This window comes from Galeopterus variegatus, unplaced genomic scaffold (genome assembly GCF_000696425.1).
Source record: "Galeopterus variegatus unplaced genomic scaffold, G_variegatus-3.0.2 Scaffold17325, whole genome shotgun sequence".
Lineage (NCBI taxonomy): Eukaryota > Metazoa > Chordata > Mammalia > Dermoptera > Cynocephalidae > Galeopterus > Galeopterus variegatus.
In genome coordinates, this window is record NW_007743436.1 from 5,316 (window position 1) to 29,522 (window position 24,207).

Consider the following 24,207-nt stretch of genomic DNA (forward strand, 5'->3'; position numbering starts at 1 on the left):
TTTGGGAGCTTTAAAAAATACTGATCCCTAGGCCCCAGCTCCTGAGAGACTCACTTTATTAGCCTGGGACACGTGGCCTGGGCATTGGGAATTTTTAAGCTCCCTGGTGTTTCTAATGTGCAGTCAAGGTTGGGCACCACTGCCCTGAAGGATGTCCTCCAGGAAACCATGAGACACAAATACAGACTACAGGAGGGATGGCCAGCCATGCCCTGAGCACTCAGATCCATTGCTACTTGCCTGAAGAATGGAAAAGAGACAACTGATTCATAAAACCTCCATGTTGCCACGAGATCGATCCTGTTGGGGTTGGTAGCGTAATACCTCCAGGCAGCCTGAAGAGGAGAGAAGAGAGGCAGAAATGACCTGGGGGCGCCTGAAACTTTTGCACAGACTCCCACCACGTTAAAACAGTCTTTAAGCTCTTGACTCCTATGAGACACTCACCACAACTGGACACGAGTTCACAAGTGGGTGGTCATGCCCGGAGCATCCAGGCAGCTGTAGCCAGGACACTCCAGTTTCCTATTTACTGTGCTCCTGTGACCCTGGCAGCCCATGGTGGGGCATGCTGGGGATGGAGAGCTGGCAGGTGTCAAATATTCACTGGCTGATGACTGTCTACTGGGCAGGACAAATGGGCAAAGTGGCTCAATATCTTGCACACGTAAGGCATTTCTTTCTCTCTTGGCTTATGGGCAGATGTGAGGCAGCCAGTGCTCCTTGCAGCGGACTGGCTAAGCATGTGGACTTTAGGCTGACTCTTCCCTGTGGATCCCTAGGTCTGGCCTGGGGTAGGGAGTAGAAGGAGAAGGAAGCCTAGTAGGGCCCCTGGTCCAGGCCAAATTCTCCACTCCAACATTATCGGTAAAACAGCCGATGGGCTGATCCCTGAGTCCTAGGTTGATTTCTTACTTGGACTGAGATGGGGGAATGATAAGATTGTCACCTTAGGTACATACAGAGACAGGTCATGTAGATACCTGTGACAATGCCCATGGCCATCCACAAGCATGCATGTGCAAGCAGACTCACTCCTGCCTGGTTGCACACATGTGCATACAGACATACCCCACACATGGATCTGAGCCTTGTTCCAGTTCATTCCCAGGCAGACAGACCTGAATGAGCTCAGCCGCTGGCTTCCTCCTTTTCTCAAAGTGCTTCTGACGGTGCTGCTCCTGCACCTTGAGTGCCAGCCCCGATCCCAGGATGCCCTGGAGGGGGAAGTCAGGCCCATGGTCAGCCCCCACCTGGAGTCTCCGGTGCCCCAGACCCACTGCCGGGGTAGCAGGTGACTTAGGGTTCAATGCTGTTTTGAGGCCCTGCAGTGACAACATTGCACAAAAAGGGGAGGGGGGACAACCCCTTCATTCTTTTCAAGAGAGTAGGGACTTGGTTAAGTGGAAGGAGCCTTCAAATCAGGAAGACCTGAGTTCCCGTCCTGACTGCCACATTCCAGCTGAGAGACCCTGGGCCAGCCTCTTATCCATGCTGCATCTGATTCTCCCACAGGAAAATGGGATAATAGTACTTACCTCACAATTTTCTTAAGAAAAAAGTGAAATAATGTATAGGAACTGCCTAGTAATGGGTATGGCACAGAATGGATGCCCAGTAAATGTTAATTGAATTTTTAAAACTTTTTTACTGCCTGAACTGTCACTTGAGACATTTACTACAGGCAGAATATTCCAGAATTGTGATTTGCTTTGATTTCCAGGTCAGACTTGCATGTGGATGAAGTGGATAGAAGCACACACGATTCAAGCAGAAAGAGAACTTAGAGACTGTGTAGCATTCCCGCGCCCCCTCGTCTGCTCCACCCATGAGAAAACAGGTTTAGGAAGGTCATCTGCCCAAGGTCAAACAGCTTAGAAAAAAATAGATGTGGTAGGGCTGCCAATGGAGAATGAACTTCACCCACAAAAAGATGGCAGATGAAGGGCATGGCAGAGGGATTGCTATTTAAGAAAGTTCTTTCAAGCTTCATGATTAAGAGTCAGGCTTCAGAACCAGCTGGATTTGGGATTCTTGGCTCCACAAACCAATAGCCTCCTGATGGTACGAAATTGACTAACATAATTAATCCTGTTTTTTTTTTCTCATCTGGAAAATGAAGATAAACACAGCCCAAACTCACACTCGTAGTGTTGTCATGAAGATGAAATGGAATGATGTAGATGGAGCATTTGGCATGGTCCAGGCACACGGTAGGTTCAATAAGTGCTATTTATCTTTATTGCTATTATTACCCTTGTGGACACTTGGCTTTAGGAATGTTATTCTATCATATGTCAAGACTTACTCTAGAGGAAAATGCATTTTTTACACAAACCAGTAAATGATAGGGCAAGGGAGGGGAGCTCACATATATGAAGGACCTGCCCTGTGGGAGGCACTGGGAATACATGGATGAAAGACATAATCCCAGCCCCCAGGGAACTTGCAGTCCCTTGGGGTGGGAGACAGATATGGAATGGTGCAATCCCAGCACAGGGCCAGAAATGTCTTTACAGAGTTATGCCCAGACGAGGGAGCCACTAACTGAACCTAAAGAAGGCGGCATTGAACTGGGGGCTTGGAAGGGAAATATCTATTTGGAGGTATCACTTCTGGAAAAGGGGAGCACAGAAGCCACAGCAGAGAGGCAAGATGGCCATGCTCAAAGGAATGGCTAGTGACCTGATAGGGATTGAAATTTAGGGTGTGAAAGGATGGAAGGTGAGGCTGGAATTCTGAGCTGGTGCCAGATGGGGAGGGGTCTTGCATGTCACACTAGGGATGTCACACATTGGAAGTACTTACTGCTGGAAGGGCAAAAAAAGAGACACCAATTAAGGAAAAGGTGGCAGCAATCAGACGGCCTTCCCAAGTTTTGGGTGTCTTGTCTCCGTAGCCAATGGTGGCCAGTGTAATCTAAAGAGAGAAGAGTTCAGACATGAGGCACCCCTGGGAGAGGGGAATTAGTGACATGTCAATGAGCTCAACCTACAAGCTTCTGTACCAGCTTGGATGCTGCTCCATTTATAACAAGATTCCCATGGGAATCTCGAGATGTGGGAGTCTTAAGACCTGTTTATAAATTAGGATTTCCAACTTATAGTTAATCATCAACAAATGTTTTGATAATTACACACATATGTACTGTCATGCATTGCTTAACAAAGGGGTTATGTTCTGAGAAATGTGTTGTTAGGCAATTTCATCATCGTGTGAGCATCACAATGTGTTCTTAAACAAACCTAGATGGTATAGGCTGCTATACATCTAAGCTGTATGGTATAGTCTATTGCTCCTACACTGGAAACCTGTATAGCATGTTACTGTACTTAATACTGTAGGCAACTTGGCCGGCCCGGTGGCGCACTGCTACAGTGCGCCGCTTGTGAGTGCGGTGGCGCTCCCGCCGAGGGTTCGGATCCCACATACAGACCGGTTCCCACTCACTGGCTGAGCGAGGTGCGGGTGCGACATGGAGGGTTGCGATCCCGTTGCCGGTCCCGGTCCGGTACGGGCGCAACACTGAGGGTTGCAATCCGTTGCCGGACATGAAAAAAGACAAAAAGGAAAAAAAAATACTGTAGGCAACTGTAACACAATGGTATTTGTGTATCGAAATATACCTAAAAATAGGGAGGATACAGTAAAAATATGGTATAAAAGATAAAAAGTGGTACACCTTTATGGGGTAGTTACCATGCATGGAGCTTGCAGGCCTGGAAGCTGCTCTGGGTGAGTCAGTGCGTGAGTGGTGAGTGAATGTGAAGGCCTCAGACATTGCTGTGAACTGCTGTAGACTTTATCCACACTGTACACGTAGGCTACACTAAATCTATTTTTTAAGAAAGCAATCGTGCTATGATGTTACGATGGCTATGCTGTCACTAGGCAATACAAAATTTCCAGCTCCATTGTAATCCTATGGGACCACATCATATACATAGTTCATTGTTGATTGTGCATGTGCATTCGTGTGTATGTGTATTTATAAATGTGTGACTTTATGTATAGCCATGTTCATGAATATATGTGTGCTTGCAAGTGTATTTGTATTTATTGTGTATATATGTGTGCATGTCCAACGTCTGTGCATGTGTCTGGTGTGTGTAGTATGTTACTGTGTGTGTTTACATGTTTATGTTAGCAGTACACATGTATTTATGCAAGTGTATCTGCATGTGGAAGGCAGGCTATCAGAGCAGGTAACAGTGTGGCCTCTGGAGCCTGAGTGTCTGACTTTAAATCCCAGGTCAACAACTTACTGGTTGAGAGACACTGAATTAATTACCTAACTGCTTCTTGCCTCGGATTCCCCATTTTTCAAAAGGGGCTAATAATAGGAGTTATTTGAGTTTAAAGTAAATTAATAAATGTAAAGTGCTTAGAGTGAAGCTCTGGAGCAAAGTAAGTCTTCAATAAATGCTAACTTTAGGACCATGTGTGTGCATTTCCAGGAGTGTTTTTAGGTCTGTGTACACACATGTGTATCTGCCACTGTGTGTTTGCACCTACGTGGCTTGGCTGAAAACAGCCTGTGACTAATGAGGTGAGGCACCTGAGTGACCATGGAATCAGACTGTTCTGAGCTCTGACTTCTTATAAACTCTATGGAAAAAACCATTCTAGGTGCATGCCTTTTGAGGGGTAGGGGTTTCTCTTGGTGGCAGGTTCAGCAATGAAAGAGGTCTAGCTCTCACCTCTGACTGAAGACTGCAGCTGCTTGGCTGAGTGTGCCCATGGCCCTAGCAGTCAATCCCCATAGAACTGGCCCTCCAGGTGGTGACTCACCAGGCCCCACCAAAGGGCATCTGCATAGGTCTCAAACTCCTCCTTCATCTCCTCTCCTTGTGCATCCACTTCCGGCACATCTTTCTCAACCAGGTAGACAAGAAATGAAGAAAGGATGAGTGTCAGGAAACCGATGTACCAGGCGGTGATGAGTTCCTGGAAGAGTAAGCAGTGGACAGGGGAGTGGTCATTGGGAAGTCATTGGGTGGATGATGGAGCCAGACACCCTGGAGATGAAGTCCAGGTTTACCAGCTCTATGACTGTGGGCAAATTACTCACCTTCTCTGGTCCTTGCCTCCCATCAGTGTAAAATGAGACCAGTAATATGGTCATTATTTCCATCATTAATTAACAGAACGAGTGCACGACTCTAGCAGGAGAGGAAGATTTCTGGCTCAGGGTGACCTCGACATCACAGCTCAAGAGACTTCACAGGAAGACAAGAAGGCCATTGCCTCTAAGATAAGGCTCAGGATTCAGGAGACTCGATTCTATGCAGAACTGGGCAGAGCAAGGACCAGCTCAATGCTACTGGGAAACTGACAGCAAGGGTGAGCTAGCATGGCACAGTGGCCAGAGCTGTGGACAGGGACCCAGCCCTGCCATCAATTTACTGTGTGACCCTGAGCAAACTGTCCCCTCCTCCCAGCCTTCCTATCTTTATTTTCAAAATAAAGGACTGGACCACAGTTCCTGAAAGTGCCCCATGTTCCACTGGTAGAATGTAGATAAACAGTTTCTATGTTAAATAGTCATATATTGATTTAAGGCACATGAAAAATAAGCATAATAATACATAAAACCTGTGATTTTGTGGATATTATCACAAGATAGACTAGGACATATGACTAAACAAGAGTAAGATGATTTAAAGAAAAATGCTGAGTAATAGTAAGGATGGTACAGAGAGATGGCAAAGATCAGCAAACCACTGAAGTTCCCAAACCCCTGATTGAGACAATTCCTAATGCCCTCTTCAGCTCCAACTTTCTCTATTTCTCTCATCCTAGCCCAGTTTCAAGGTTTAGCATGGTAGGTTGGGAGGGAAGAAAGTCAAGGTCATGGGTAAACACCATCTGGAGACTAAGCTGCCATTCCTGCTGTGTCATCACGGAGAACAATGTCGTTCACATCTCTGTCCTGCCTGTATCTGATGTCAGTGGCCCTGCAGCTGGACTTCTGGGTCGACAGAATCTCACTTCAGGGTTGCTCCCTGGCTCCCTCTGAACCTCGGCTCACAGGGGTCCTGCTGTCGGAACGGCCCTCCCCTGGCGGGACCAACCATGCAAACAGTGTGAAGTCATCTTTAGATTCGTGTCACCTTCAGTGAAAGTTTTCTGGATATTTGCTCCTCTTGTTAGAGGCAGGGTTCAGCTGCACTTCCTTTATGCCTTCAGTATCTTCCGAACGGACGTCTCTATGACTCTAACACTTTATAATGCTCACTTGCTTAAGGTCTGGCCTTGCTCATGGCATCACATGCAAATTGCACTTGTGTGGGTTCACTCTGCAGCAGGGAGAGAGGTTAGTGCAGCCCTTCCCCTCTGCAAGTGTGCCCTGAAGGGAGTCTGAGGAGAGGAGAATTGGATGGTCCTTCCCCAGTGGCTGTCTGAGCATGAGCACAGTTCTAGCGTTTATGTGTTTTTTCATACTCTCTGGCCCCCAAATGCAAGTCAGAAGTTTCCTCTGGTGCTTAACCAGAAACAGCTGTCTGTTCACGTGGGCACAGAAGAAATGGCTGTGTTGGATTACAAAGAGATGGTGTAATGGTCGCCAATGAGGAGTGAAAATGGGTCCCAGTTCTGTGCTTTGCAGTCATTTAAAAGGCTGCCAATTTAAATCCTGACTCTACACAAGTTTTGCCAGCAGCTCAGTGGCAGAATCTGTGGCTGTGGCTGTGGCTGTCCCCTGACACATTGGCTTCTCCACCTGCCAAGGCTCCCTGAATCAGGTCGGGGCAAAGAGAATGGGGTCCAGCCAGTGTAAGGAAGTGATGGGAGACATTTCCTTCCTGTTCCTTGAATCCATTCTGCAGGATGCTCTAGTCCCCTCTTCCCCTGTCTCGGTGTCTTGAGACCTCATATTTATGATAGTCAAGGCCCACACGGCACACATTGGACATAGTGTGAGTCCCGTATTTGTGCTAGGTGGTGGAGGATCCGGGGCTTATTTGTTCTGGGAGCAGAGCCTGGCCTATCCTCGCTAGTAAAAGCCTAATTCTGTGTAACACAGGCCTCCCACTTTTCATCTCTGAGTGCCCAGAGGAGTCAGGCATAATACTTGGGCCAGAGTACAGTGAATGAATGAAGAAGTGAATTGGTAAGTGCTCGGTTACCAGGGCCACGGGTGACTCCCTCAGGGGAAGCACATCCTCTCAGCTCTGGCAGCACAGGCCTACGTGAGCACTCACTGCAGATACTCCAGAGCTCAGCAAGAGCTCAGTATATCCATGTCTGTGAACAGAGAGCTCTGCTTCAGAGCCTTTTCCCACCCTGGGGAAGAGTCCCTGTCTCAGTTGTGGGGTCTGGCTACAGTGTAAAGAGCTCAGTATATCCATGTCTGTGAGCAGAGAGCTCTGCTTCGGAGCCTTTTCCCACCCTGGGGAAGAGTCCCTGTCTCAGTTGTGGGGTCTGGCTACAGTGTAAGTCCATCTTTCCTCAGGAATTACATCTCAAAACATGCAACGGTCCCTGGTAATTACATGGCAAATAGTCAGCAGACACTGGGGATCTATTCTAGTCTGCAGGAACACAGGACAAGAACCAAAACCAGCAATTTTTAGTGCTGATTATTCTTGAGCTGTGAATCAGCTCAGCTCCATGGATACAAGGTTAAGGCTGAGCCCGGGAGTGTTGTGAACATGTCCTCTGATAAAAGATAAAATAGAAGGTTGGGAGGAAGAAAGAACTCTGTAAAGAAAACTCTGACCTCACTGATCCTGTGGCCACAGGTAACACACACAGAGAATAAAACATTCATGGCAAGAAACTGCATTCTGAGGTGACAGATTCCCAGGTATTTTATGTTTTTATTTCATTTTATTTACATATTTATCTGCATGGTTTGTGGAGAAGAGCATATTCAGAAAAATAAATGCTGCCATTACTGAGGACCAACCACTTATTAGGCACTTAAATGCACCTTTTCTCACATGAGCAGCCGGGAGGATTCACATTTCACCACAGAGGGAGCTCGTAAGTAGAGTGACGGCCTTAAGGTCTTACAGCTGGAAAGTGGCAGAGTTGAATTTTGAACCAAGTTGCTGTCTGACTCCTAAGCTTATATTAAATCTACCAGGAGATGCCATCTCATAGGAAACCACACCCCAACATATCTGGATGTGCATCTGAGGTATAAGAACCAGGCATTGTGTGGGTATGTTCTGGGGCTGTCCAGCAGAGGCAGTATACTTATGCTAATACTCAAAGAAAACTGAGCTCCTTAATTCAAATTGCCCTAGGCTTCCTGCCTCAGGTCCAGTTTTCCAGTAGCAGAACCTGAGACAGGGATTTAGATGCGTGTGATTTATTTGCATGTGATTATTGAGAAGGTGGTCATAGGGTTCCCAGCAAAGGGGATCTGGCAAGGCACCAACAGAATCTATGGTGCCCACCATGGTTGGCACAGGAAAATACCCTCTCAGTAAGGAAGGCAGCCATGACCTTATACTCGAAAAACACCCATCCCAGGGGTCCTTCCCTCTGATTTTTCCTGCTCTGGCCTCCCAGGGGTTTTTCTTGCTTGAACTGAGACACAGAGATTTTTCTTCATTCCTCCAGGGTCCAGCTAAGCAGCCAGGTTAAAAGAGGTGCCAAAGGCTTGGGTTAACAATAGGAAAGAAGTACAAGGAGGACAATGAATCCAGACCCTTAGGACTCGGGCTGCTTGTGTTCCATGCTTGCTTAACTACATGGCACTCTGGAAGGAGATGAGACCAAGTCCCACCCCTTCTAGATTCTGACCTTCCTTGGAGACATGAGCACCTCCACGGCCAGCAGCAGACCGCTGGACCTGGGCTCTGGACACAGACTGCCTGGGACTGTAGCCCACTGCGTGACCCTGGGCAAGGAACTTCTTCTTTGTGTGTCTGCTTCCTTATCGGTGTTCTGGGGAAACAACAGTGCCGGACTCAGGGGGAGCTAGTCCGAGTCAGACACTGAGATCTAAGCACTGAGCTTTGGTAGCTACGGAATGAACTTGTATGAGCTGGATACATTTCAAGGGTTCTCTGTGCATCAGTTCATGTCATCCTCACATCAACTTACGAGGTAAGCATGCTTTCATTCCCATTTTACCCATGCAGAAACTGAGACCCAGAGAGGTTACAAACACCTCCAAAGTCACACAGGGAGAGTCTGGATTCAACCCAGTCTGTGTGACTCCTGTACCTTTCCCTCTCACCTCATGTTGTCTTGCATGAGCTCATTTCATCCTCGCAACAATCTGGAGGTGTAGGCATTTCCCTTTCTGTTTTAGAAATGCGGAAACTGAGAGCCAGAGAGTGGTTAGTGACTCAGCTGAAGTGATTTGCGTACGGTGGAGCAGAAACCTAGGTCCAGGTCTATGTGTCTCTGCTCCCTGCAGCACACCTGCTCAGCACAGCTGCTCAGCACAGCTGCTCAGCACACCTGCTTACTATCTCCTCTTCTTCATGTTCCTCCCCCTCCTCCATGTCATTATCATCAGCAGTTGCAGAGTGGCCACCTTTTGAAAACACTGTAAGGAGGAGATGCCATGAAAGGGCAGAGGTGGGTGAGAAGCCCATGTGGTCTCGTGGCTTCTCTGTGGCACTTACTTTGCTGTGGGCACAGATGGCCGACCCCAGGAGCTTCCAGGTGCCACCCCTCCGGTCCATTCGCAGCATACGCAGGATCTGCAGGAAGCGCAGGCTTCGCAGGGAGGTGGCCAAGACATTGCCCTGGTTTCCCACAGCAACCACTGGCACAGAGGCAATTAGCACAAAGATGTCTGGAAAAGAAAACAGAGAGAGAGGCAGGAGTGGGGGGGGGAAGGTCAGGTGAAGGCAACGGCATGATCATAGGTGTTGTCTGTAGGCAGATGAGCAAGTGCCAAGCAGTGGACCAATCTAAGCATTGTTGTATTGAATTCTGACATCAACCACTGGTAGTAAGTGGAATTGTTCTCCTGCGACTGATAAGGAAACAGAAGCTCTAAGCATGAGTGCCTTCCCAAGGCCACCCAGCAAGAAGTAGCTGAGTTGGGACTGGACTCAGCCCTGTGAACTGCAAGGCTGGCTGCTCTATACCCCAGAGCAATGATTTCCCAGGACCCCCAGTGTGGCACTTAAGATTTGTTCTCAGGATGAGAGCAGATTGGGGGTTACTCAGCCCATAGAGGGGAAGCCTGAAGCTCAGGAAACTATTTTAATGTGGGTTCCCCTAAAAGCATCACCTGAGATAGGGTCTTGGGTGCAGGTAATTTATTGGGAGGTGATCCCAGGAAGCAGAAGTGAGAGGAGAGAGAGACAGAGAAGAGACTGTTATCAAAGTCATTGCTGACTCCTTTGAGCTATAAGCAGAACCCCTTCAAAACTCCTAGCCATAGCTCAAGGGATTTTGTTCTGTCACTACATGGGTTGTAGTAGCACTTGCAGATGAATACACATGGGTCCACATGACACCAATAGGCCAGTGAGAGCTTCCACCTGCTCTACTATCAAAATGCCTGCACCCTGATGGAGGGATTCCAGTGACACTTCTTAGAAGCCACTTTTGGATCAGGACACAAGCAACGTAGTTGTGGGGAGGGCACAGATGGTGGAATCTTCCAGATTTGGGTGTTAGGATGGAAACTGCTGCTTATTACCTGGGTGACTGGAAAATGACTCAGCTGTGAGTCTCAGTCTCCATCTCTGCAAAATGGGCATAACATAGTCCTATAGAAGTAAATTCTCAACCAGCAATGGTATTCTGCCTACCAGGCCCACCTTAGTCAGTCTGGAAATGCACGGTAATTTTGATTGTCATAATGACTGGGGGTGCTACTAGTCTAGGGACCCGAGATGGTCAACACCCTGCAACCTGCAGGTTCCTTCACTGCCCAAATGCAAAGGGTCTCCCCCAACCCCCAAAATTAGGAGGAATTTCAGCACCCGGAATGTTGGCACTGTTCCTCCTCATGGAGGCAGGGTCAGAGGCTGGCATGGCCTTTACAGTGCTGCTTGATTTCCCAGAATAGAGTCTGCTTAAAATTTCCTTGGAGAAATAATGCATCAAAGAAGGGGACTGAGGATATCATAGACTCAGGGGTCAGAGCTTACCCAGCATGCACAGGGGCTTCCTGGCAAACTTGAGTCGCCCCCGCCAGCCTTTGTATCGGCAGCAACACCCAGCAGCCCAGATCCTCAAAGCAAACTCGGCTCCAAAGATGAAAATCGCAAATGTTTCCTGCATGGAAGAGCATGTGGAGAGGCACTGATTAACTGCGACCCGGGTGTCTGGGACAGGTGATTTCTGTTCCAAAGATCTGAAGACCTGGATTTCTGGTGTTGCTATTGTAGTTTTGGTGGTGGAGAAGGAGAGAGGGGAAGTTTGATCACCTCCATTCAGTGTTGGAGAGCTCCAACTTCATTCTGATGTGCTAATGGTCCTGAACACTGTTAAGCCTTGCAAAGTGATTACTTGTTCTTTGTCCATGTTTTATTTCCAAAGATTCATTTTTTAAAAAAGTCTCTTTAGGGCCGAGCCCGTGGTGCACTCGGGAGAGTGCGGCGCTGGGAGCGCAGCAGCAGGTTCAGATCCTATATAAGGATGACGGGTGCGCTCACAGTGCTCACTGGCTGAGCGCGGTGCAGCCGGTTTCAAAAAGGACAAAAAAAAAAAAAAGTGTCTTTAATGTACCAAAAGCCCCTAAGAAGTGCAGTTTGGTTGAAAAGAGAGATATCGATGAAACACAACCTACCAATCCCACTCAGTGCCTGGGCCCTGGCGTTACTAATGGTGGCTAATGGTTACTAAGTGTGGCTTCTGGGACAGACACCATGCCAAATGTTTTATGATGTCACCCTCATCTTACATTTTGAGAAACCAAGGCACAGAGTGGTTAAGTACATTTCTCAAGGCTATGAAGTGGCAAGAAGGGATCCCAGGCTCACGTACTTAGGCTCAGTGCCCACACATTTAAGCACTATGCCATGCTGCCTCCAAAGACACAGGGTCCCCTCTACCCACCTGCATCTTCCTTTATGATCAAACAATGACACTGTCATCTCTCTCTCTTTTGGGACCCTCCTGGGCCCATTAAGGAGTTCTTGCTCCACAGCAATCCCCAAAACCTAGTTCCTGGAACTAGATGGTTTCCCAGGATTCACTCATTCAGGCCTCAGCTCGGGTCCGTACGGATTGCAAACACCTGCCTCCCTGAGGAACCTGCTAACTCCGGTACCAGCAATGGCATACCCAGTGTGGGCAAAGGCTCTGCTATTTTGTGAACCCGAATTAGTGGGTTAGCACACCTTCCCTCTGCGGAGGGCAGGGCCAAGCCCCATGTAGTCACCATCATCGTGAAGAGGCTGGGCTGACTCTCAGCCTAGCAAGGGTGCAGTCATTCAAGGGCCACTTGAGAGTGCTGTCCAGGGATGTCGCAGGAATGAGCCTTCCTGGAACCTCCTCCAGGCCAGGCATCGAGGCTGGGCCAGCCCACACCAGCATCTGCCCCTCACCTGATCTTACATTATTTTTTTAGGCAAGGACCTGAGGAACCAGATCAGGGGCACATTAGTTAACTTGCCCAAGAACTCTAACCCCGCTGTTTCCCTATCACACCACTGATGGATAATTGAGAGAGAGATCAAATAGAGGCCCCCAGGAGGGAGGACATAGGAGTTTTATATAGAAATGGGATTTTGCACTTGGCCTTGAAGAGAATAAGAGCTCCTCAGGGCTTAGGGAGAAGGATACCAGGGAGAAAAAACAGAGGCAGGTTTTAGAATAAAACATGCCTTCATTTTCACTTTCAGAGGATTGGGAAGCTGTATTTTACAGTTTAATAGTATGCACTGGGTTTTTGCTTTGACCTTGTTTATTTCCCCTTATCTCTAATGTGGAATAGGACATCCTTATGAGGAACGCCATTCCTCAGGCCACCTGTGCCCGTGGCAGGCCTCACCACGTGATTGATGCATTGCTTTTTCTTCGGCCTGGACTTGGCTGGAGACCCCCAGAAGCCACCGTCAGACAGGCAGAATGGTACCCAAGGATGACCTCTTTTTTATCAGTGTGGAAGGCCAACCAGAGCTGTCTTCTCCAGAATGCAAGAGGTCAGCAATCTCACCAGTAACAGAAGCCAGTCTCCCGAGACGGTCTCATACTCCTTGAATGTAGTCAGGACAGCCAGAATCAAGCACCCCAGGACAATCAGGAAGCTAGAGGGGAAGGAAAAAAGAGAATAAGGAACTTTGAGTCCTGTTTTGCTCTTCAGGCTAAGACACGGAAAATTGTCAGCCAGGATGAAACTTCAACTTCCAATGGACATTTTCATGCCCTTGATAAGCTATCCCATTTAATCTTCTTGACAACCCGTAAGGCAGGTAGGAATTATTATCCCCGTTAAAGAAAACGAGGCTCGGAGAGGTTAAGCAATGTGCATACTTTTACTTAACCTGCTAGTTAGTAGAATCAGTTAGTTAGAATCCACATTATATCATCTGGCCCCAAACCTGGCGGGCTGTAGGTTCCTGAAAGACCAAAAGATACTATATATAAGTTTTGTCAAATCAACAAGAATATGAATAAATTAATAATGTGTCTTGCATGTATTGGACTATGATTTTTGAAAATATATGAAAATATTCTTAGGATAAAGGCAATACAAATTCATTCCAAAGATAAATGAAGCAAAGACTTCTATTACCATGTATGAATATGATTCCTTTTGCAGCCAATGGCTACTAAAGGAAACCACCTCTTTCAGTTGGGGATCTTCAGAATAGTTTTTGAAATACAGGGAAGAGTAAGAACCACCACAGTGAAGGAGGCTAGATGCTGGTTCTTTAAAATTCATTGAAAGATCATCTGGTTTATGCTCCTGCCTGAGCAGGAGCAAACTGCAAACAGTCCTTTGAGATTATTATTTTGATAAACTCTGTGTGTGTGTGTGTGTGTGTGTGTGCATGAGAGAGAGAGAGAGAGACAGAGAGAGAGAGGGAGAGAGAATGATTTATTGTTTTAACAAGGAAAAATGGTTCTCCTTCTTAGAGGAGAGTCTGTGGTTCAGCAGTCAGCACCAGGTTCCCTGGGTGTCCAAGAGGGCACTTACAAGTCCGTGGGTGAGGCTTGGTAGCACATACTCCAAGCTCTCCAACTCCAGGTCATCTGGATCTCTGCCCTCCTAGATTCTACGCTTTTTTGTTTTTTTTTTTTTTTACACACTGCCTTTCTTTCACACTTGAATTTTAGAGCACTTCTCTTTTTATTTAACAATATTAAACACCTGTGTACGTGAAAATGGTCAGCTTTTCAGCACATCCCACTGAAAAGACACAGCATAATAGAAAGTAAGAAGAGCTGTAGGGGAGATCGTGTGTTATGAAAACAGCGGAAGGGAACAACAAGCCTTGTATCCACGCTAGTGTAGTTCTCTCAAGATCTTCTCCCTTAGCAATGGTGTAGACCTTTCATGATCTGTCCTCACACTCCTCACAGCCTCACCATCTCCTGCTGATTACCCGCTCCCAGGCCAGCTATGCTGAGTGATAGCAATTCCTCAGACTCCTTGAACCCATGTGCCTAGCCACGCCAGGCATATTGTGCCTGCAGAGTGCCCTTATGCACAATCCAAAGAGACTGGAGAATCTAACTAATGAATGAATGAATTTCCTTTAATTGAAAAAAATTTCAACTAGGTCTTTTTTTAAATTGACACAATAATTGTACATATTTATGGGGCATAGTGTGATATTTTGATACATGTAGACATTGTGTAATAATCAAATCGGAGTGTTTAGCACATCCATCACCTCGTGCCTTTATTATTTCTTTGTGTTGAGATTTTTTGTTTGTTCATTCATCCATTCATTCATTCACTTATTCATTCAATATTTGTATGGCAGACACTGGGAACACAGAGCTGGAATTCAATGATGAATAAGCTGGATCTGTCCTCTTGAGCTCACAGTGCAGACAAACAGAAAGGTGTTTAATGCTGTGATGGTAATGACTACGGTGTAAGGAGGATGGAAATGTCTGCTCCTGGCCTTGGCTGGGACCCAAGCCCTGGCTTTGACCCTTGGTGATCCTGATCACATTTTCTGATCAATAAACCTCCTGCTCAGCAGGTCTGAATCTCTGTGTTGACAATTCTGCTTAGAAACTTAAACAAGATTCCCAACTCCCTCCTGTGTTTGGCTATTTTACTTGAAATTCATGACTCTGACCCATGCCTGGAATCTGCCTACCGAGAGCCCCAAATTTCTTCTCAGGTGATGGTGATGATGATGGAAACAATCAACTCCCACCAACACCATTTAGTGAGCACCTATGACTTGCTGCTTTTCACATAACAGCTCATTATCCTCACAACAACCTCCCAAGGTAGATATGATCTTCTCATTTTAGAGATGAAGAAACTCATCAGAAGGCATCATTACCATCAGAGTAACTGAGTTGTCAGTAAGACAACCACGGAGTTTGGAGTCCAAACACATGGGCTCAAAAGGAGGCTTTGGTGCTCTTTACATGATTTTGAGCAGCTCGTTGACTTCGGAAAACTGGGTCATCTCATCTGTAGAATGGGAATAATGAATCTTCCTGGAGCTCCCAACAAGTGTGAGGACCACAGGAGACAACGGATGTGGGGAATTATTCCATCAGCTCTTTAGGATCATGTTGCTCTCCCAGACACATGCTCATTGCTGACCATCCAGGAAGCCGTGGGAAGCATGCGGGGAACTCAGTCGTGCTCAGAAGACCCTGAAAGCCCACACTGTAGTTCTGACAGGAGACAACGGATGTGGGGAATTATTCCATCAGCTCTTTAGGATCATGTGGCTCTCCCAGACACATGCTCATTGCTGACCATCCAGGAAGCCCTGGGAAGCATGCGGGGAACTCAGTCGTGCTCAGAAGACCCTGAAAGCCCACACTGTAGTTCTCTCAAGACTTCATTTCATTCATTCATAGGCCCTGGAGTTTAGACCTGGATTAGAATCCTCTTCCTTCTCATATAATCTCTGTTTTTAGGAAAATTATACGACCTCTCTACATCTTGGTTTCCTTATCCATAAATTGAATTTAAGGAAAGTGCCCATAATCCATGTTAGGTGCCAAGAAGAGTGCCTGGCAGATAGTTAGCATTCATTAAGGGTTAGCTATTATTTTATTGTGATTTAATATCAATTTATTGAGGGCCTCTTTTGTCCCGGGTATAGTACTGGTCTGAAGGACACAAACATGAACAAAACCTAGTCCTCATTTTCATGGACTCCTTAGTTCTGTGAGGGAAACAGAGGACAAATAATTACAGGAGAGTGTGGTTGGGGTTATGATCCAAGTGTCTACCAGATTCTTTGGCAGTACAGGGTTGAAAGCATCCAGGAGGTGCTATGGCCCAGAGGTTAGAATGATATTCCAGGCTTAGCTGGGGTTGATCATATAACCCAGTTTATCCAGAACATTCTCCATTTTATGTGTTTTGACCTGGCCTGGAGCATGGCCTCTTAGGCATCATAAACAACACATGCATATGCAGACAGTGCAAACATTCATGGAAACAGAGATCTTCTCCCTTAGCAATGGTGTAGACCTCTCATGATCTGTCCTCACACTCCTCACAGCCTCACCATCTCCTGCTGATTACCCGCTCCCAGGCCAGCTATGCTGAGTGATAGCAATTCCTCAAACTCCTTGAACCCATGTGCCTAGCCACGCCAGGCATATTGTGCCTCCAGAGCTTTTCCTGAACCCAGTTGCTCTCTGCAGGCTCCTCTGTGTGATCCCTTCCCTTCCCTTCAAAACCTGTTACCATTTTGCAATTGTTTGGTTGCACTGTATGCTAAATAAAAACATACTATCTTAATATGTGGCACTAGAATTCCTCTTAGGGAGGGAACTGCCCTTGTCTAGTGAGATACCTTACCAACCTCATTGAGATAGAAGTTGTAACCCTGAAGGCATGAGACTGATGATCTACTCAGCAATAAACATTTACCAGAAGTAGGAGATGGGGATTGGTGTTGAGGGCCAGGATTCACCAAGAAGAGGAGAGAATATAACTTAACCACATGCTGGAGAATTTTTAATAGCAAGATTGTCTAAAATTGTAGGTTTTTAGAAACCATGTTCTTGCAAACAGTGCAAACCACCCACCACAGCCTTCTGTGAGTGGTTTGTCTTTGGTTGTCATGGAACATGGAGTTGAAGTCCATGGCTGGGTCAATGCATAGGGAGAAGGGACAGTGTGGTGTCCCACAGCTGAACTAACTTAGCAGAAACAGGCATCCTTACCCAGAAGCTGAGACTCTACCCACCCTCCTGTACATGGGATGCAGTTAAATCTTGAGAAGAATTTACAAAGAATGTGCATAGTGGCACCTCCTAATGAGGCCTGCCCTTGATAATTGCCTCCCTGAGTGTGAGCAGAACCTGTGAATTGCTTCTGACAACAAAAGATGGCAAAGGTGACAGGATGTCACTCCTTTGCTTAAGTTTTGTTATATGGAAAAGGCAAGGGGACAGTCACACCTGTGGTTATGTCACATTATATAAGACTCTGGCATTGCAGCCTGGAGGTAGAGATTCTTCTGCCAACCTTGAAGTGAGCTGCTGTGCTGTGAGGGTTTGTGACAGCACATGGCAAAGAACTGAGGTGGTTTCTGGGACCTGAGAGCAGCCTCCAGCTAATGACCAGCATGAAAGTGGAACCTGTCCTACAACCATGAGGGCCAACAATCACAGGAGCTTGGAGGACTACTCCAAGCTCCAGACAGGAGCACAACCCAGCCAACACCTTGACGGTTACTTTGTGAGATCTTGAGCAGAGGAACCAGCTAAGCTGCACCCAGACTCCTAACCCATGGGAACCTGGAGCTAAAAAAAACCTGTCTGTTGTTATAAGCCACTAAGTTTGTGGCAATTTATTATGCAGCAATGGAAAACTAACACAGCATGAAATGGGAATCTGTGCCAAGTGCATTAACTTTTATAGAGCGGGTAACCCATGTGATGTCTGGGCTGTGTTTGTGGGCTTGGGCTATTAGCCTGCACTTCTTGAGAGCAGAGTGTCTTGTTCCTCTCCGGATCCCAGTGACCAGCTCAACATTTCACACTTGATGGAAACCCGTAAGTGTTTAGAGAACAGTAAAAATGATTTCAGAGATTAGCAACTGCACTGTTGTTGGAATTAAAGGCGAGGGATATAATATGCACCTCAGAGACAGGATGGAGTATGATAGGAAGGGTTTTGTAGGCCAAGTGGAGAGTGTGGACTTTATTCTGCAGAAGATCGTTAAAACGCACACACACATGCACACACACACACACACACACACACACACCCATACCCATATCTATATAAATACCTGTATCTGACACACACACGTGCACACACACACACACACACACACACACACACCCATACCCATATCTATATAAATACCTGTATCTGTATCTAAAGACAGCTCTCTGACAGGACAGGAGGCAGGAAGCTGTTGTCATGGGCTGACGAGAGGTGAGGGCTGAACTAGAGAGGTGACAAGGGTCCTGTGAGAGAATCCTCCTGGCGGCCTNGCTCAGCAGGTCTGAATCTCTGTGTTGACAATTCTGCTTAGAAACTTAAACAAGATTCCCAACTCCCTCCTGTGTTTGGCTATTTTACTTGAAATTCATGACTCTGACCCATGCCTGGAATCTGCCTACCCAGAGCCCCAAATTTCTTCTCAGGTGATGGTGATGATGATGGAAAAAAATCAACTCCCACCAACACCATTTAGTGAGCACCTATGACTTGCTGCTTTTCACATAACAGCTCATTATCCTCACAACAACCTCCCAAGGTAGATATGATCTTCTCTTTTTAGAAATGAAGAAACTCATCAGAAGGCATTGTTACCATCAGAGTAACTGAGTTGTCAGTAAAACAACCACGGAGTTTGGAGTCCAAACACATGGGCTCAAAAGGAGGCTTTGGTGCTCTTTACATGATTTTGAGCAGCTCGTTGACTTCGGAAAACTGGGTCATCTCATCTGTAGAATGGGAATAATGAATCTTCCTGGAGCTCCCAACAAGTGTGAGGACCACAGGAGACAACGGATGTGGGGAATTATTCCATCAGCTCTTTAGGATCATGTTGCTCTCCCAGACACATGCTCATTGCTGACCATCCAGGAAGCCGTGGGAAGCATGCGGGGAACTCAGTCGTGCTCAGAAGACCCTGAAAGCCCACACTGTAGTTCTCTCAAGACTTCATTTCATTCATTCATAGGCCCTGGAGTTTAGACCTGGATTAGAATCCTCTTCCTTCTCATATAATCTCTGTTTTTAGGAAAATTATACAACCTCTCTACATCTTGGTTTCCTTATCCATAAATTGAATTTAAGGAAAGTGCCCATAATCCATGTTAGGTGCCAAGAAGAGTGCCTGGCAGATAGTTAGCATTCATTAAGGGTTAGCTATTATTTTATTGTGATTTAATATCAATTTATTGAGGGCCTCTTTTGTCCCGGGTATAGTACTGGTCTGAAGGACACAAACATGAACAAAACCTAGTCCTCATTTTCATGGACTCCTTAGTTCTGTGAGGGAAACAGAGGACAAATAATTACAGGAGAGTGTGGTTGGGGTTATGATCCAAGTGTCTACCAGATTCTTTGGCAATACAGGGTTGAAAGCATCCAGGAGGTGCTATGGCCCAGAGGTTAGAATGATATTCCAGGCTTAGCTGGGGTTGATCATATAACCCAGTTTATCCAGAACATTCTCCATTTTATGTGTTTTGACCTGGCCTGGAGCATGGCCTCTTAGGCATCATAAACAACACATGCATATGCAGACAGTGCAAACATTCATGGAAACAGAGATCTTCTCCCTTAGCAATGGTGTAGACCTCTCATGATCTGTCCTCACACTCCTCACAGCCTCACCATCTCCTGCTGATTACCCGCTCCCAGGCCAGCTATGCTGAGTGATAGCAATTCCTCAAACTCCTTGAACCCATGTGCCTAGCCACGCCAGGCATATTGTGCCTCCAGAGCTTTTCCTGAACCCAGTTGCTCTCTGCAGGCTCCTCTGTGTGATCCCTTCCCTTCCCTTCAAAACCTGTTACCATTTTGCAATTGTTTGGTTGCACTGTATGCTAAATAAAAACATACTATCTTAATATGTGGCACTAGAATTCCTCTTAGGGAGGGAACTGCCCTTGTCTAGTGAGATACCTTACCAACCTCATTGAGATAGAAGTTGTAACCCTGAAGGCATGAGACTGATGATCTACTCAGCAATAAACATTTACCAGAAGTAGGAGATGGGGATTGGTGTTGAGGGCCAGGATTCACCAAGAAGAGGAGAGAATATAACTTAACCACATGCTGGAGAATTTTTAATAGCAAGATTGTCTAAAATTGTAGGTTTTTAGAAACCATGTTCTTGCAAACAGTGCAAACCACCCACCACAGCCTTCTGTGAGTGGTTTGTCTTTGGTTGTCATGGAACATGGAGTTGAAGTCCATGGCTGGGTCAATGCTTAGGGAGAAGGGACAGTGTGGTGTCCCACAGCTTAACTAACTTAGCAGAAACAGGCATCCTTACCCAGAAGCTGAGACTCTACCCACCCTCCTGTACATGGGATGCAGTTAAATCTTGAGAAGAATTTACAAAGAATGTGCATAGTGGCACCTCCTAATGAGGCCTGCCCTTGATAATTGCCTCCCTGAGTGTGAGCAGAACCTGTGAATTGCTTCTGACAACAAAAGATGGCAAAGGTGACAGGATGTCACTCCTTTGCTTAAGTTTTGTTATATGGAAAAGGCAAGGGGACAGTCACACCTGTGGTTATGTCACATTATATAAGACTCTGGCATTGCAGCCTGGAGGTAGAGATTCTTCTGCCAACCTTGAAGTGAGCTGCTGTGCTGTGAGGGTTTGTGACAGCACATGGCAAAGAACTGAGGTGGTTTCTGGGACCTGAGAGCAGCCTCCAGCTAATGACCAGCATGAAAGTGGAACCTGTCCTACAACCATGAGGGCCAACAATCACAGGAGCTTGGAGGACTACTCCAAGCTCCAGACAGGAGCACAACCCAGCCAACACCTTGACGGTTACTTTGTGAGATCCTGAGCAGAGGAACCAGCTAAGCTGCACCCAGACTCCTAACCCATGGGAACCTGGAGCTAAAAAAAACCTGTCTGTTGTTATAAGCCACTAAGTTTGTGGCAATTTATTATGCAGCAATGGAAAACTAACACAGCATGAAATGGGAATCTGTGCCAAGTGCATTAACTTTTATAGAGCGGGTAACCCATGTGATGTCTGGGCTGTGTTTGTGGGCTTGGGCTATTAGCCTGCACTTCTTGAGAGCAGAGTGTCTTGTTCCTCTCCGGATCCCAGTGACCAGCTCAACATTTCACACTTGATGGAAACCCGTAAGTGTTTAGAGAACAGTAAAAATGATTTCAGAGATTAGCAACTGCACTGTTGTTGGAATTAAAGGCGAGGGATATAATATGCACCTCAGAGACAGGATGGAGTATGATAGGAAGGGTTTTGTAGGCCAAGTGGAGAGTGTGGACTTTATTCTGCAGAAGATCGTTAAAACACACACACACGTGCACACACACACACACACACACACACACACACCCATACCCATATCTATATAAATACCTGTATCTGTATCTAAAGACAGCTCTCTGACAGGACAGGAGGCAGGAAGCTGTTGTCATGGGCTGACGAGAGGTGAGGGCTGAACTAGAGAGGTGACAAGGGTCCTGTGAGAGAATACTCCTGGTGGCCTAGGCAGGCCTTGTGACTAATGTGATGTGGAGGTTGAGCAAGAGGAGCATTGGGGGGGTCTCAGGGGTTGGGGACAGGGTGGACAGCGTGCTGTTCACAGACATCATGATGATGTGCAGGGAGCCTGGAGGACCGCAGAGACAAGAAGCTGTGTGTGGACCTGCTGAGTCTGAGGTCCACGTGGAAACCTGCATCAGGCTGATTGAAATCTATGTCTCAAGCTTAAGGGAAAGGTTGGGTCTGAAGAAATAACTCCCTTTTAGCTCTAATAGTCTGATTTAGAGCCAGGAGAGGGGATAATTCAGACTTAAGTAAAATCAACATGGAGTTTCAAGCAAGTTCCCATCCGCAGGGAGCACGCAGAGCCCGGCTGCACCAGCAGGGCAGCAAACACCTGCCGTAGCCCTGCATTTTCTCAAACCTCACTGAGACGGGAGAAAATCACTACCTTATAACACTAAAACCGTCAAGGAAGCTCCTTGGATTTTGCGCATTTTAATTTACCCTTAAAATACGAACTCGATTTCAGACTGAGACCAAGTTATCAGTCTCCCTGATGGAAGCCAGATGTGTCTCCTCCTGTTTTGGCTTTGTCTCTCTCCGTGCCTCACCAGTTACTCCCTTCCTTCCTTTTCTTGTGTCCTTTGTCACTTCAGCTTCCTTCTCCATAGCCTTGACTCTTTGCTGTCCCTTTTTCTGACTTCTTTTCCTCCCCTTCTCCCCCTTTTCTTCCCTCTGTTTTTCCTCTCCCTTCCTTTTCCTCCTGCCTCTGCTCCTTGCCCACCTCCTTCTGTGACTGCAGGAGTGAGCAAGGGTGTGTGGCCAGGGTCTTGGAAAGAGCTGACAGCTGCCCTCTGTCTGCAGCACATGCTGTCTTTGCAAATGAGGCCGGTCAGGCTTGGACATGCCCTCGAGTCAGACACCGTCTCCTATGTGCGCCCACCCTCAGCACTCTTTCCTCATCCCCTGCCACCTTCCAACCAAGCCGGGGGCAACAGACACGAGGAAGGCTGCTTCGAAGCTAGGCACAATTCCAAAGTGTAAGGTGCAGGGGGCTTGGGACAGGAACCAGTGCATCCTGTCTAGGCCCACTTGATACCAGACCTACCTTGGGCAGAAGGCAAGGGACAGGAGGCTTCTGCAGAAGTAGATGTGAGGGACGAACTGCAGTGGTACAAAAAATCTCTACCCACCTCTTCTCACCCATGCCTGGCATCCCTTTATAGGCAACAAAGCTGGGCCCACTGGAAATAGGAGATGAGGCCTTACAGCCAAACATCCCCTCACAGGCTTAATTCACAGCGAGACCAAGAGGGTGAAAATGCGGCATTTAACTGGTAGTTTCTTTCACACATCATTTGCTCTTTTACTCTTGAGAGCAACACTGTAAGGCAGGGGCATTGCCATCGTTTTATCTGAATCCCCAGTTTGCATATGGGGAACCAGGCCTCCAAGCTCAGGCAGCAGGTAGTCTGAGTCACAGAGGGAATGAGAGGGTGGCCCTGTGCTGAGAACCAGCAACATGGCTTTCACCGAGAATCTGCAGAGAACAGGCGTGGTCAGAGGTGGTTGGAGAGCGGGAAGGGCGGCCTGACTGCTCACAGTTCAGCTGTGGGAGGACAATCTCTTCCCTTCTCTTCCTCTGGACTCCCACATGTGTGTGTGTGTTGGAGGGGGGGAGCTTCTATTTCTAGGTAGTTCCCAGAGACCCCTGCTGGCTTCTGCCCTAATTACAGTTGTTCATAGGCAGCTTTCTGAGCATTGGTAGCCTTAAAAGTTCCTAGACCGAGGGAGGAAGGCAGGAGCTGACTCTGCTAGACTTTCTTTCTTAGAGTCTTTATCTGTCTGCTGTTAAATAGGGATGTGTGGGAATATTCTCCACAGCCAGGTGAAGACACAACTGAACAGTCTAACAGAGCAGGTGTTGCTGACGTCATAGCTAACTGCACCTGTCCTGATCCTCAGCCACCACCACTGTTCCTTGCTCTCAAGCAGAAGGCACAAAGGCAGTGACAGACCTCAGACTATAACAGGATCCTACTGGCCCCCAAACAAAATGCCTCAGAGGTAAAGCACCCACTGTGTACTGGGGATTTCTTTATTCCCTGTGAGTCAGCCCCAGGAAGGATGTTTGAGTCATCTCCTAATGAGATTTGCTCCATTTACTGGGAGCAGGGTGGACAAAATATTTTTATCTTGCAAAACCACTAGGATGGGTTGCTCAAGGCTGCCTGGAATGCTGTGTGAAAAAGGATTCAGATTGCCGCCAAGTCAACTGGGGTGAAAAGCCATTATTGATTAGTGACATCTGTCACAGGTGCAGGAAAGAACCAAGACTTTGCCATTCCCTTGGAGCCTAGACATGAGGACACAAGTCAGAGCTAAAATCATTTTCTAATGCTTCCTTTTCCTGAGTTGGCTCCTGCCAAGTTCTTCCCAAAATTTTATTAG

At 46.9% G+C, this 24,207-nt stretch overlaps 1 protein-coding gene across 1 annotated transcript; it reads right to left on the reverse strand.

Annotated features, from left to right (window-relative positions):
- Nucleotides 1–236: 236 nt before the first annotated feature.
- On the reverse strand, nucleotides 237–13,175 carry LOC103582683 (potassium voltage-gated channel subfamily KQT member 3; the record flags this gene model as incomplete). Its single annotated transcript, XM_008564208.1, has 7 exons — nucleotides 237–335; nucleotides 1,122–1,217; nucleotides 2,809–2,919; nucleotides 4,792–4,947; nucleotides 9,588–9,760; nucleotides 11,073–11,199; nucleotides 13,085–13,175. Coding segments are annotated over 7 exons (853 nt in total), but the record flags the coding sequence as incomplete, so codon positions are not given.
- Between the last annotated feature and the right edge of the window lie 11,032 nt (nucleotides 13,176–24,207).